Source organism: Sus scrofa, chromosome 15, assembly GCF_054392235.1.
Source record: "Sus scrofa isolate SSC_HxYL_T2T_F1_AM1 chromosome 15, Sscrofa_HxYL_maternal_Yorkshire_Landrace_v2.0, whole genome shotgun sequence".
Lineage (NCBI taxonomy): Eukaryota > Metazoa > Chordata > Mammalia > Artiodactyla > Suidae > Sus > Sus scrofa.
This window is the reverse complement of record NC_139397.1, coordinates 71,549,253-71,563,309: the sequence shown is the minus strand read 5'-3', so window position 1 is coordinate 71,563,309 and position 14,057 is coordinate 71,549,253. Positions and strand designations below refer to the sequence as shown.

General features: G+C 43.6%; 1 protein-coding gene across 5 annotated transcripts in view; it reads right to left on the bottom strand.

Annotated features, from left to right (window-relative positions):
- The window catches only part of ARHGEF4 (Rho guanine nucleotide exchange factor 4), a 259,221-nt gene that overhangs the window by 67,068 nt on the left and 178,096 nt on the right, over window positions 1–14,057 (bottom strand). The window contains exons 1-2 of one of the 5 annotated variants that reach the window (XM_085000217.1): window positions 13,676–13,725; window positions 13,136–13,200 (exon numbers count right to left, since the gene is read on the bottom strand). The exons of 2 other annotated variants lie outside the window; for them this stretch is intronic. In XM_085000217.1, the coding sequence (XP_084856343.1) occupies window positions 13,136–13,193 (58 nt within the window). In that variant the 5' untranslated portion in view covers window positions 13,194–13,200; window positions 13,676–13,725. Of the gene's footprint in view, window positions 1–13,135; window positions 13,726–14,057 lie in introns of those variants that run through there. 2 more of the 5 variants (XM_085000215.1, XM_021075744.2) reach the window with 2 other exon arrangements.

The window sequence follows — 14,057 nt, the reverse complement described above, 5'->3', positions numbered from 1 at the left end:
AATGCCTGGGAGTTAAGGTACCTCTCTTTTTTGCTCTCTGTGAGAAGTTGCCTTGATGCTGGAAACTGATGACAAGGAGCCTTCAGTGACAGTGTCCTCAGAGACTGCTGCAACTTCAGAGTGCCACCATACCCAAGGTGCTGCCCCTTGGTGGTCCCCAGTCAACTGATGTGGAAGGATAAAGGCCTAGCCATCCTGGTCCAAGTTGAGACAACTCTTAACGGCTACTCTAAGCTCCTGAAGACCTGTGAAGTTGGCCATGGCTGTTACTGGATCTGCATCATAGCTGGATTTCTACCTTTGCCCACCACTCCTTTCCTTCTCTCCCTTCATGTTTCCCAAAGACATTCTTTTTTTTTTTTTTTTTTTTTTTCCCTTTTTTGGCCGAACTTGTGGCATATGGAAGTTCCCAGCTCAGGGATCTAATCCAAGCCACATCTGTGACCTAAGCAATAGCTGGGGTAATGCCAGAGCCAGATCCTTAACTGTGATGGGCCAGGGACCGAACGGGCAATGCCAGAGACAAGCCAGATCATTAATCCACTGTGCCACAGCAGGAACTCCCCCAAAGACACTCCAATTAACATCCCATGCTCTCAATTCTGTCTGAGGTTGTTTCCCTGGAAACCCAACCTATGACACCAATCTATCACCAAGTCTGGACAACACCTTCTACTCAACAAGGAGAAGTTTACTTTCAAGTCTTGCCTCACTCTTAGTGTTTTAGTCAATGGCCACCATCCTATCTTGCTTATATAACCACAAAATACTAAGGAGTCCAGCTCCTGGATGAAAACCTAAGTGTGATCTTTCAGGTCTGACCAGAGGCAATTACAGAGACTTTTACCAGGGAAAGCTGCCTTTTCCACAGTGGACTGGATGCACAGCCGATGCACTAAAGTCTCAGAGGGGGTTAGAGTCAGGCCTCAGGCCCCATGGCCGGCCATGCCCCTACACAGAGCTGCACCCCTAGCCCAGGTATCTTTATTAGGAGACCTCTTTACTTGGGTCTGCAGCCAAGGTCTTACTCAGGTGCTTAGGCTGAGATTGCCTCATGTGGGCAAAGCTTGAAGACCCTTTTCTCCTCTCTTACCCAGTCTCCCACCCCTGGTGCCCTGGCCATGCCAGCAGGGGTCTTCTGTTCTGGGCTCTCTCTGCAGTGAGACACTCTTCCCGTCTGTCCTGACAGGTGGGAAAATGGAACACTGTGGGAGCCTGCACTCTCTCCTCTTGCTTACACTACCTAGTGAATGATTAAAGGCTTGATTGTTACTCTCATTTGGCATCTTAATCAATGTCACCAACACCTGGCATCTCAGTGCCCAATTCATGGTGGACTATACTTGTTATTGTATTTTATATGGTAAAATGACATTTCTAGTGGAATTTGCACTCAACGTTAACCAAGATAGATATTCTGAGCCATGCAATAAAAGCTTAAAGTTTTTTAAAGGAGGAGTTCCCTTTGCAGTGCAGTGGGTTAAGAATCTGATTCAGTGGCTTGGGTTGCTACAGAGGCCCAGGTTCAAAGCTGGCCCAGTGCAGTGGGTTAAGGGATCCGGCATTACTGCAGCTGCATAGGTTTCAGCTGTGACTCATATTCAATCCCTGGCCTGGGAATTTCCATATGCCACAGGCACAGCCAGAAAATTAAAAAAAAAATTTAAAGGAACTAAACCATACAAAACATGTTCTCTGACCAAACTAAATTAAACCAAAAATCAATAAAAGATATTTGGGAAAAATCCCCTTCTGCCCAAATTTGGAAATTAAAAACACATTCTAAATAATCTATAGATAAAAGAGAAATTCATAAGGGAAATTAATATTTTTAATTGGACAAAAATTAAAATCTAACATGAAAATTTGTGAAACACTTTCGTCTACACCTGAAACTAATACAACATTGTAAGTCAACTATACTCCAATAAAATTAAAAAACCCCACCAAATCTCTGAGATACAGTTCAAGCATTGCTTAGAGGAAGATTTATAGGTTTAAATCCTTCTATTAGAAAAGAAAGGTCTTAAATCAGTTGTCTATACTTATATCTTAGGAAACTAGAAAGAGAACAGAATAAACCCAAAGAAAGAATAAGGTGGGAAATAATAAAGATAAGAGAAGAAATCAATGAAATTAAAAAAAATTAAAAAAATTAAAAAAATTTAAAAAAAAAGAGAAAAATCAATGAAACCAAAGTTGGTTCTTTGCAAGTTCAATACAATTGTATTGATAAACCTCCAGTCAGACCAACTGAAAAATAAAAAAGAAAGAATATACAAATTACCAATAACAATAATAAAAGAGAACAGACTCTAAACACATTAAAATGTAATAGGGAATACTATGAATTCTTTATGCCCATATATTCAACAGCTTAGTTGAAATGGTCCAACTCTTAAAAGATACTTAACTATCAAAAAGGTCCATACCCTGAATAATCCTGTATCTATGAAAGGAACTGAATTTATAGTAAAAACAACAACAACAAAGTCCTCCAGGCCCAGACAGCTTCACTTTGAATCCTACCAAACATTAAAAAACAAAAAATAATTCCAAGCCTGCACAAATTTTTTCCAAAAATAGACGAAGAGGGTACAGTTCTGACAATGTTAACTCTAGCTGAGTTCTGTGTTCCCAGAAAACAGAGGAATCCCCCTCCTTTGATGACCTTCCGCAAAGCTAGCCACAAAGGACCACCCTACTCTCCACATCCTGAGATAAGACCACTTACACCCTTCTCAGTGAATCCCTTGCTCTATAAAAAGCCCAAGTTTCCTCCCACTTCTTTGAGACTTTCCCCTTTAAAGGGTATCTTCCCTATTGCAACAGCCGAGTAAAACCATCTCCTCAGTTGCCCAGCACATCCTGTCTCCGGCAGTTTTAGTGCTATGACTTACACAGAAGCCAGACCTTGCCTGGATCCCTGCTTATACCACCTGGGTGATGAGCCTCTCCAATTGGCTGGTTATGGGGGACCAACCACTGTGTCCCACTCCCTGTCTAGTGCTCCGGACATGTATGGCAAGGGTTTTTGTTTTTTTCCCCATTTTTGGTCACCCTTCAGGATATGGAGCTCCCAGGCCAGGGATCGGATCTGAGCTGCAGTCTTGACCTAAGTCACAGATGTGGCAACACCAGATCCTTAACCCACTGTGCTGGGCTGCAGATCCAACCCACATCCCAGGGCTCCCAAGACACTGCTGATTCTCTTGGCCATAACAGGCACCCCAAGGATTTGATTTTGATTCCTTCTGAGTACTTACTTGATTTCTAGAGCTGGATTCTTTGGGTTTCATGGACTGACCATTTGATGATCTCTGTCAACAGATGAATGATTTATAGAGATCTTGTTTCTGCTGAGTGGAAGATGACAGAGAATCTGATTTGTTAGTTTTCTGTTTATTTGCCTACCTTAGGTTCAAATCAATTAAGAATTCCATGCTTAGATGGAAGTGGATGTCTGGACAGATGAGTTTTGTATTTCCCTGGTCATGTCTGACCCATGGCTGACATTTTATAATTGAAGCTTTAAGTTTTCTCTTTCTATGTCTGTACATGTTTATAATTCAGAAAGGTCTTTCTCTCTCACTGTGCATGTGTAATGTTTTCTTAACTCCAGGTAGTATTACCAAATTAGATTATAAAATCTTGTAAAGAAGTTCAATTCTGATTAGTCTAAAAATAAATAAGGATTTATATAAAATTGAATATTCCTAAAACTACCAAAAGTTAAGGAAATTGAATCTCAAATATTTTCAATGTGAAAAAACAGAGGTATTCTGACAGAAACTAACTCAGAAATGTTTTAAGTATTCAAGTTCACATAATTTAGGTAAAATTTTGAAAAATAAGACTAGCTTCATATTTAGTTTAATAAACAGTGCTGTTTTCTCTGTGCTATATAATTATTAGTATTAAATAATATATGTATAGGTTTTAATTTTGCTTGGGTATGTCCTTCCCAAACTTACATGGGCTTATTGGTTGTATAAACTAGCATTATTTCTACTCAGTGTTTAGGACTATAAATAATGTACATTTGTGTTTCACCAAATTGAATTCGGACAAACTTTCAACAGGAAGTATGTCAGCTTGAAGATAATTCCTAAGAGCCCTAAGTAATTTAACCCTGGAGTTAATCAATAGATATTCAATAGGTATCTAGTGCATTTCAATAAAATAGAATACTGGAGTTTCCGTCGGGGCGCAGTGGTTAACGAATCCGACTAGGAACCATGAGGTTGCGGGTTCGATCCCTGCCCTTGCTCAGTGGGTTAACGATCCGGCGTTGCCGTGAGCTGTGGTGTAGGTTGCAGATGCGGCTCAGATCCTGAGTTGCTGTGGCTCTGGCGTAGGCCGGTGGCCACAGCTCCGATTGGACCCCTAGCCTGGGAACCTCCATATGCCGCGGGAGCAGCCCAAAGAAATAGCAAAAAGACCAAAAAAAAAAAAAAATAGAATACTGCATCACTGATCAATAAATATGTTTACATACTCTTGCTTTTAATTTTTATATGCTATGAGAGCTGTATATAGTTGGGTCTGTTAATCATTGTTTGCTTTTTCTACTTCAAGAAGTTGTGCTATAAGGGACATAGAAAAAGTTGTAAAGGAATTCTTGTCATGGTCAAAGTTGATGGGGTTTTAAATAAGATTTTAAAAACGAACTTTAGTATCAAATATTATGCTTATAAAAAGAGAATCTGTTTTTCTCTCTGTTAATGACAAGATTTTCTTAGATTACTGGTCTGCTCCTAATAAGAGATTGTAAAAGGTTATTCATTGCTTTCTGTGGACTTTGCCTACATAGTAGAGATTGTATGTAGTATCAAAATCATTCCTTGTGCTTTATGTTGACTTTGTTATGTCTTTAATTATTTAAGAAAACAAGTCTCTTGGTTAGGAAAGAGCTAAGGTTCTTTCCAATCATGTTTATTTTAGAAATATTTTATTAAAAAGTTAGCCAAGGAGTTCCCATTGTAGCACAGTGGTTAACGAATCCAACTAGGAACCATGAGGTTGCGGGTTCAATCCCTGGCCTTGCTCAGTGGGTTAAGGATCCGGTGTTGCTGTGAGCTGTGGTGTAGGATGCAGACACGGCTCGGATCCTGAGTTGCTGTGGCTGTGGTCTAGGCCAGTGGCTACAGCTCTGATTTGACCCCTAGCCTGGGAACCTCCATATGCGGCGGGAGCGGCCCTAGAAAAAAGGCAAAAAGACAAAAAAAAAAAAAAAAAAAGTTACCCAAGTATTGTTTTCAGTAACCATGATCCTATCTTCATCAGTGTTCAAATCTCCTGACAATTTTTGACATTTTGCCTTTCCAAAATTAAATCCTAAACGATGACTTTTGCACCTAAAACTGTCTTTGTGACTTGCCAGGGAACCCCTGACAATCATAAAGCATATATTCTTTCACTTTGTAAAAAAGACAAGTGCTAGAAATATTTAGGTATATTTGATACTGATGAATAAAATGAGAAGCTGTCAAGTCAGAAGAGTTGAATGGCTTTCCCTAGGTTATATTTGAAAGGGTAAAATGCTAACATAAATATTTCAGAAACTGCATACTGTATGGAAAGTTCCTAGAGAACTGCCAATATGTCCTTGCGGTCCATGATGTGTCTCTACTTTTGGAGTCCTAGTGCCACGTTTTCTGATATCATACAATAACTGTATAGTGTTATCAGTTATCATACAATAACTGTATAGTGTTATCAGTCATAATTTCATTTACAGTTGACCCTGGAACAACATGGGTTTGAACTCTGTGAGTCCACTTGTACTTGGATTTTTTTCAATAGTAAATACTACAGTAGTACATGGTCCATGATTTGTTGAATAAGCAGATGCTGAGGAACCATGGATACAAAGGGCTAACTATAAACTTTTGTGGATTAACCCTGACATTGTGCAAAGGTCAACTGTAATTTAAAAATGTTAACATGGTTGCAAATGTACTTTTAAAATTTGAATCTAGCATCTTGTAGGCCAGTGGTTTTCAACTGGGGATTCTTATCACTTATGGGATTTTATTAATATACAGGTGTCAATATATAGACCTGCTCCAAACTTACTGCCTCTCTATTTAGACATTTTTGGTATATCCTAACTGTATACTGGCATATTCAAAATATAATTTTGTCAGTATTATTATATATCTGAAGTTTTTTTCCTCTGTAAATATATTGTCCTCTGTACAGATTCCTCTGTAAATGTTCCTCTGTACAGATTCCTCTGTAAATGTTCCTCTGTTAATGGCCTTCTTTGACAATAGGGTTAATCATTATGTTTATAATTATGACATCTAAAATTTTTGAATTGACTTCATTATCTTGTTTTGCACACTGAGGAAACAATTAAATTTCCAAATGTCCATTGCAATATTCTTTTTATGAATTCTCATCAGATCTTTCACTTTAATGTTCTATTTCCTTTTGTTCCTCTTACATTGTCCTTAACTCATAAATTGCCTTTTAGTAGGCTCCACTTTTGTAAAGTTAAATGAAAACATCTGTAAAAGATATCTTTTTCCCCCCTGTCTGAGCCATCCAGAATATAAAATCTCTGAGTATTCTTATTTTTGAAGCAACATAATTATTTGCATAGGTTCGATAAGAATCTGTCCTTCTTGTCAACAGGAGGACTACTTGGAACTTTGGCTGTACAACCAAAGCCCTGCTTGGAATGTCATATCTGAGAATGATACCAGTTTATAGTCAAATACAACTAGACCCTTGTAAGGAGCCAAGGTTGACTTCATGGAGCCAGTGTTCACAAAGCCCTCTTGGGAAAAGCGGCCAGATTCTCAGGCTGATTGCGCTTCCAGCCTACATACAGGTCGGTAAGGAAAGTCACTTTCTGGGAGGTTCAGGAGCTTTAGGATATTTTGGAAACTTTTAGAAGGCAGGAATTTGCCCAAATCTAGAAGTGCTATGGGTGAGATCTAGTGGAGAGTTCTCGGCTTGGCTTCCTAGCCATGGATGTACAATGTTCATACACTGGGAAGACTCTATTATTTTCAAGATTTCAGTTCTCCCAACTTGATCTACAGATTCAAAACAATCCACATCAAAACTGCCGGAAGATATTTTGTAAATAATGACAATCTGATTCTAAAATGTATATGGAAAGGCAAAAAAAATAGAATATCTAAAGCAATATTGAAAAAGAGAACAGAATGAGATGATTCATGTACCTGATTTCAAGACATATTATAAAGCTACAATAATCAAGACCATGTGGTTTGGGCAAAGGACAAACCATCAGTGGAACAGAACAAGGAGACCAGAATCAAGTATAGATAGCTGTTTTTTGGTAAAGGTACAAAGTCAATTCAAAGGCTAAATGGTGCTACAACATTTGAACATGTACATGCAAAAACAGTACCTTTACCCTCACCTCAATACTGTATAAAAATTAACTCAAAATGGATCAAATGTAAATGGATAAAACAATTTAATGTACATGTAAAACTATAAAACCTTCCTGAAGAAAACAGGAGAAACTCTCTGCATCCTTAGGTTTGGTAAAGATTTCTTGAATATAACACTAAAAGTATGATCCATAAAAGAAAAACCATTGAATTAGGTTCCATTGAAATTACAAATTTTTGCTCTGCAAAATCCTCTACTCTATTAGAGAATTCAAATAGGAGCCACAGACTAGAAACAATATTTGTAAATCATATATCTGACAAAAGTACTTGAGCTCAGAATATAGCATAAAGAATTCTTAAAACCCAATAAGAATAAAAATTGGGCAAAAGATTCACATACTTCAGCAAAGAGGATATAAATATGGCAAATAAGCATATGAAAGATGTTCAACATCAATAGTCATTAGGGAAATACAAATTAAAACCAAATGAGCTTTTACACACCTCATAGAATAGCTTAAAAATTTGGCAATATTAAGTGTGGACAAGGCAAAGGCAACTGTTTTACTCTGATGGTGGAAAAAAGTTTGGTAGTTTCTTATAAACATTCATTTACCAAATAACCCAATAATTCACTCCTAGGTATTCACCCAAGAGAAACAAAAACTTACGTCCATACAAAGACTCATACAATAATGTTCACAGAAGTTTTATTTGTAACAGGCAAAACTGGAAACAACCCAAATGTCATTCATTAGTGAAATAAGGAGCAACTGTGGCAATCCATTCAGTGGAATACTATTCAGCAATTAAAAAGAAAAAAACAACTACTGATACATGTAAAAACATAGATGAACCTCAAGTATATTATGTCAGGTAAAAGAAACCAGCCTAAAAAGCCTAAATGATATAATTCCATTTACATGACATTCTGAAATAGGCAAATCCATACAGACGGACAACAGACTAGCCAGGGACTGGAGGTCAGGGAATGGGTTGACTACAAAAGGGCAGCTTTAATTTTTTTGGAGTGCTGAAACCTCTATATTTTGATTATGGTGGTGGTTACATGGCTGTTTAAATGTGCTAAAATTCTTAGACTGCTACAGCAAAAGAGTAAGTTTTACTGTATAACTTTAAGAAAAATAAAGAAAGGAGGAAAAAAAGTATGCAAGCAATTCGGCTACATCAACCTTCTGGCTGGAACCCTTTTCCTGGCTCCGAGAATTGTTAGTCCCTGTTTTCTTGCATGCAGTCACTGCTTGGCCTTCCTGTCTGCAGCCCCATCTCTTGCTCTGCTTCTCATTCCATACTATCTGCAATTCCTGACATGATACCTCAGATGCTCAATCAATACAGGTTCCATTCCTTCCTATACCTCTGCATGTGTTTATCTTAGCCCTCCTTCCAGGAAGCTCCTTCCACTCCTCACCACAGCTAACTTGCAGGCTTAAGGCTCTGGCAATACCTCCTCCTGTTGTTTTTCTGAATCACTTCCTCCCTGTCACTAGAATGGGTTGGGTCTGGCACCCTCCTTCCAGGCTTCCTTTTCTGTGCAGTAAAGGCTGGGCGATGTTTAAGCCTTGCATGTTCTGAGGAAAGGACTGGCTCCTGGGAGACAGTCTCTAAGTCCTTAAAATATTCTCTCTGCTGAGTGCCTCTGCATATCTGGGGCTTTGGGTCATGCTGGATAGTTTATGCTAATGATATGATTTATGCTGGGGACCTTGAACTAAGCTGTCTTGGTAACCTCTGGAGGGACTGGGGACTAAATAATTAAGGTTAATCCTGGGGCTGCTGAGTGCCTGAATAACTGAATGCCAGTAAAAACTCTGGAACTCAAGGCTTGGGTGAATGTCCCAGGTTGGCAATACTTCCTACACGTTGCCACCATGTTTTTGGGACAACTGAGCATGGTCTTTAGGGTTCCATGAAACTGGACACCTGGAAGCCTGTGCCTGGTTTCCCCTGGACTTTACCCTATGCACCTTTTGCCTTGATTTTTCTGTGCCCACACCCTTGGCATGTGGAAGTTACCAGGTCAAGGGCTGAACACGAACCACAGCTGTGACAATGCTGGATCCTTAACTACTAGACCACCAGGGAACTCCCTTGATTTTAATTTGAATCCCTTCACTCTAACACATTGGAACCATGAGTATGACCACTTTTCTGAACTCAGAGTTCTTCCAGCAAATTATCTACTGAGAGTGGCTCTGGCACTTCCAACACATCATTCCACTGGGTTTATTTCTATCAGAGCCCTTATCATAATGATTTGTTGCTGTCTCTCTCCGTGCTGCGATTCCTTTAAGGGCAACAGCCCTATGATTTGCCTGTCATCTCTAGGGCCCAGTGCTGTGTCTGGGACATGATGTGTTAAGTAAATGATATAAGAGAGGTACAGAATTCTCTTAAGTCTGATTCCCTTCTGAGGTAGAAAGATGCCTCTGGGGCTTGCAGAGAAATGTGGATGTAGCATGCGTTCTCTCCCAAGAAATCATATGACACTGACCATGCAAAATCACAGGTAGTGAGAACTGCTAACCCCAGAAGCCTACGCTGAGAATTAAGCCTGTGAGACAACACATCTAGCCAAGTAACAGCAATGTGATAGCATAGCTGAGGGCTATAGAAGCTATAGGCACTTAGAAGGAGATGAGAACAGTGGGCAGAAAGAAGGGCTGTGGAGATTCCACTCTGTCAACTATATTTTATTTTCAGAATCTGCCTTTAAGGAAAGCCTTCTCCAAACCAGGATAAGTGACATTTTGGTGGAAAATGCAAGACTGGACATTTAAAAATTCAAGTCTTTGGAAACAAGGTATGTCTATAGTTCTCTGCTGGATTCCCTGGCTAATGGTCTGCCATGAAGGTTACCTGTGATCCCAGCCTCAAGTTCTAGCCTTTCTGGATCCTGATCACAACTTTTAGAATGTTTAGCAATATACTCTAGCACAAAAATCACAGCAATAATTCTTAGATTTTCCTAAGGATCTTTTACTGATAATTCCTAATCTTTCTTAAGAGAGAAACACAGCTTCACTCAACACACATGTGCTTTGTCTTATAGCCTCAGATGAGTTGAACAGAAATACAATATGCAATAAATGCCAATACACTAGTAGAGACCCACCTTAAATCCACAGCTCTGATTAGAACCATGGAGCTTTCAAGTTGATTAGAGAAGAGGTTTGATCTTAGATTCCAATGCCCTCATTTTGAAAATGGGGTACCCGGGATCCACACAAAAGCCTTGGCTATTTAATAAAGACAAGAGTGACCATGCAAGTAGCCAAGACATTACTTCAATGTGTGAAACACCCCCCACCTCCCCAAGTACGCTGCCTTCCTCTTTCCACAGCCTCCACTCCAAACCCAGCAAAGGGCCTCTGTTAAGTCATACTAATCCAGGCCTGAAGCTTTAGTCAGGCATGACCTAGCTGGTCAGCCTTGGGTAAATTACTGCATCTCTCTGAGTTTGTTTTCATATCTGGATTATAGGACAGCAGTGGATTTTTATGTGGTTAATGAGGTGACATGGAGTCTCAAGCCTGGCATATGTAGAAGATGCTCAACAAACATACCTGCCCTTTCTTCTTCCCATCAAGTCCTCCTCCATGGCAGCCTTTTAACCAGATTTCTTCAACTGAACCACAAGTCCAAAGATTATTTGAATGCCTCTTTTCTTGATTCTTCCCAAGGATGGCAAGAGAACTCATTCATTGCATAAAATGGGCACCTCAGGACAGCAGGACTAAATTTTCTCTAGGAGGTCAGGTGAGTTCAGGCTCCATGAACTCACACAGCTATACAGGGCTCATGCACCTGTTCATACATCTAGTACAGAACACTACCCACGCGGAGTCTCCAAAACAAGCCAGAAGGTGAGGTCTGAGGTTCTCACATCAACCCTTCCAACATCACGTTGCTTTAAACCCTGCCCCAACCTTGCAGGGGCAGCTCTGAGTTCCTCCAGGAGAAGCTTTCTGGACCTTAGCTTTGACCTTGCCTCCCCTCACCCCCATCCCAGCCACATACACAGCCACCCCAGACCTTCATGCACATATAGCTGCTATCTCTGAAACTCATCCATGCTGCCTTGGTTCCCTCTGCATGGCCTGGACAGTCCCTGGATCTCAGGGGTGTCTAATAAACCCAGGCATCTGCCATGCCCATCTGCCTTGGTCCTGCCCTGGGGTAGAAGAAATGGCAAGGGAGTCCATGGAGGCCCTAAATCCACCTCCCTGAGCCTCTCTGAACCCATTTGCCATTGCTGAGGTGGAGCGGGTATGCCCCTGACTTGGAAGTGGAAGAAAAGCATTTGGGTAGAGAGAAGGAAGGGTTCCTTTGCCAGTTGGCTTAAAGTCCCACTTCCAGTGTTATCTAGTTTGCTTCTTTTAAATTGGGTGCTGTAAAACTCCCCAGAGAAGAGGGAAAGTTTCAAGGGAACTGGGATGGGAGGGAGGCAGAGCTGTAGAATTCTGAAAATTTTTTTACCTTTTCATTGGAGGATACACCAACAAGCTTTCTGAGTTACATGTGTTTGTTTCAGGGCAGATGAAGAGTCATGGAGCGCTCAATGCAAGGGTCTGGGCATCCTTCATTGTTCTTTTCCAAACCCACTGACATTAGAGCAGAGTCCAAACTCTGTATCTGTCATTCATGGCACTCTTACAACCCACAGAGCTAACCTCTACTCCTCTGCCATTGGGCCTGTGCTCCGTCCTGGAAAGGTGGGGGCAGGGACAGGATGGGACAAGACAACCCTGCTGCCTGCATGGCCCTCCCTGTTTCTCTCTGGCTCTGCTGCTCTGATCCGGGGCAAATGCACAGCCTCGTTTCCACTGCCTGTGTGGAGCCCTGAAGCTTTCACAGGCTGCACCCACCCCCATCCATTGGCATAATGGGTGCTCTACCTCCCAGATTTCCAGGCAGCACCTGTCTTCATTTACAGCTCTCCCTGCAGGGGCTGAAAAATAAAATGTTTCCAAGAAGTAAAATATAAAGAACTTAATTTAACAACTAATCAAGGGTCACCATGCATAAAATTACATTGGGTTTCCTTGCTTAACGAAATCAATATTTAGGGTTAAAGTCTTCCTATCAATCTGCACACGGAATTTGGTACCCGGGGCAGAAAGGGAGCACCAAAACAATCCCATCTCAGGGAAACTGCGCTATTCCAGAGGGTCCAGGAGGAGAACCCATACTCTGGCTAGGAACCGCAGTCCTGGAGCCAGGACCAAACACACTGAATCTGGTCCACCCATGGCCAGCGAGCCCTCTCCTATCTTCTGTTTTGTAGAAGTCAAGGAGCTGCAGTTCCGAAAGCCAGACCTGTGCCATCGGTCAAGAACAATTTGGGCAAGGGAAACAGCAAATCAAGGGGTCACATTCTATTCTCACAGTAACACTCAATTTCCAAGTTGAGGACACGCCCGGCTGGAGGGATGGGGCAGGGGGGGTGACAAGGGTTCCGCTGTGTAACCAACCTACCGGTAGAAATGGGTGAAAGAAGGGACGGGAGGTAGTGGGTGGTGTTGGTAAATCAGAAGAAAACCCAGAAAAAGAGAAGAGCGAAGCAATTGGAAGCAAGGAACCAGATGATGGAAACGAGCAATAGAAAAAGTGCAGGAGGAAAGGACAAGGGAAGAGATCATCTCGAGGGGGAAGGAGAGAACGCGCTAGACGGTCGGATGCGGGGAGCGGAAGGGGTGCGGCGGCGCGTGGGGCGGCGGCGGCTGCGCCCTTACCGGCGGTGGCCGAGCGCAGGCTCTCCAGGCTCCAGGAGCGGGATAGGGCGCCGCGCATGCCCCCGCTGCCGCCGCGGCCGCCGCACACCACGCCGCTGCTGTCCGAGTCGGAGCCCGGGGACAGCCCGGCGCTACTGCCGCTGCCGCTGCTGCTGGTGCCGAGGTCGCCGCTCGTCTGCCCGCTCGACTCGCTCGGGCATTGCTGCGCCCTCGGGCAGGCGGGCCCAAGCTCCAGCCACAGACTCGCGGGCGGCTGGGCCGCGGCGGCGGCGGGGCTGCCAGGCGACGGGGCGAGTGAGCCGGGGCCCGGGCCGGGCGAGGGGTGTGCAGACGGCCGCGCGGCGTCCTCGGCCCCATCCCCGCCGCCGCACGGCCGCCGCTCCGGGCCAGCTGACATCATGGGGCTCCGCTAAGGAGGCTCCCGGCCGCCGCCGCCCGCTCGGGCTGTGCGGCCGCGGCGGCTGGGACCCTCAGCAGGTGGGGGGCACGCGCGGCTCCGGCAAGGCCAGGCGCCCACCGGGCAGGGCGCCGCGCATCCACTCGCCGCCCGCTCCCGGCCGCCCGCCGGGCGCTGAGCCGCGGCGCCGACCCCGGTGCGGGTCGCGGGCCCGGTCGGGACGCGCTCACGCACGCGCGCACGCAGATCTGGAACGGCGGCGGCGGCGGGCGCGGCGCGCGGGGCCCCGGGCAGTTCTCGGTCCCCGCAGGGCCGCGCCCCACCGCCGGCCTTCCAACGCGTGAGTTAGGACAGGGGCATCCTCGGAAGGGGGCGTCCCAGACACCCCACAGCCATGGCGGTGAGTAAAGCCGGCGGGCGCTCTTTTTCCCCCGCTAAGATCCAGCTCAGACTGCGCGTCCTTGTCAGTCTGGGGCAGGAGTGTAGCCGGGAGGCCACGCTCAGCCCTGCAAAGCCGGGTGGGGG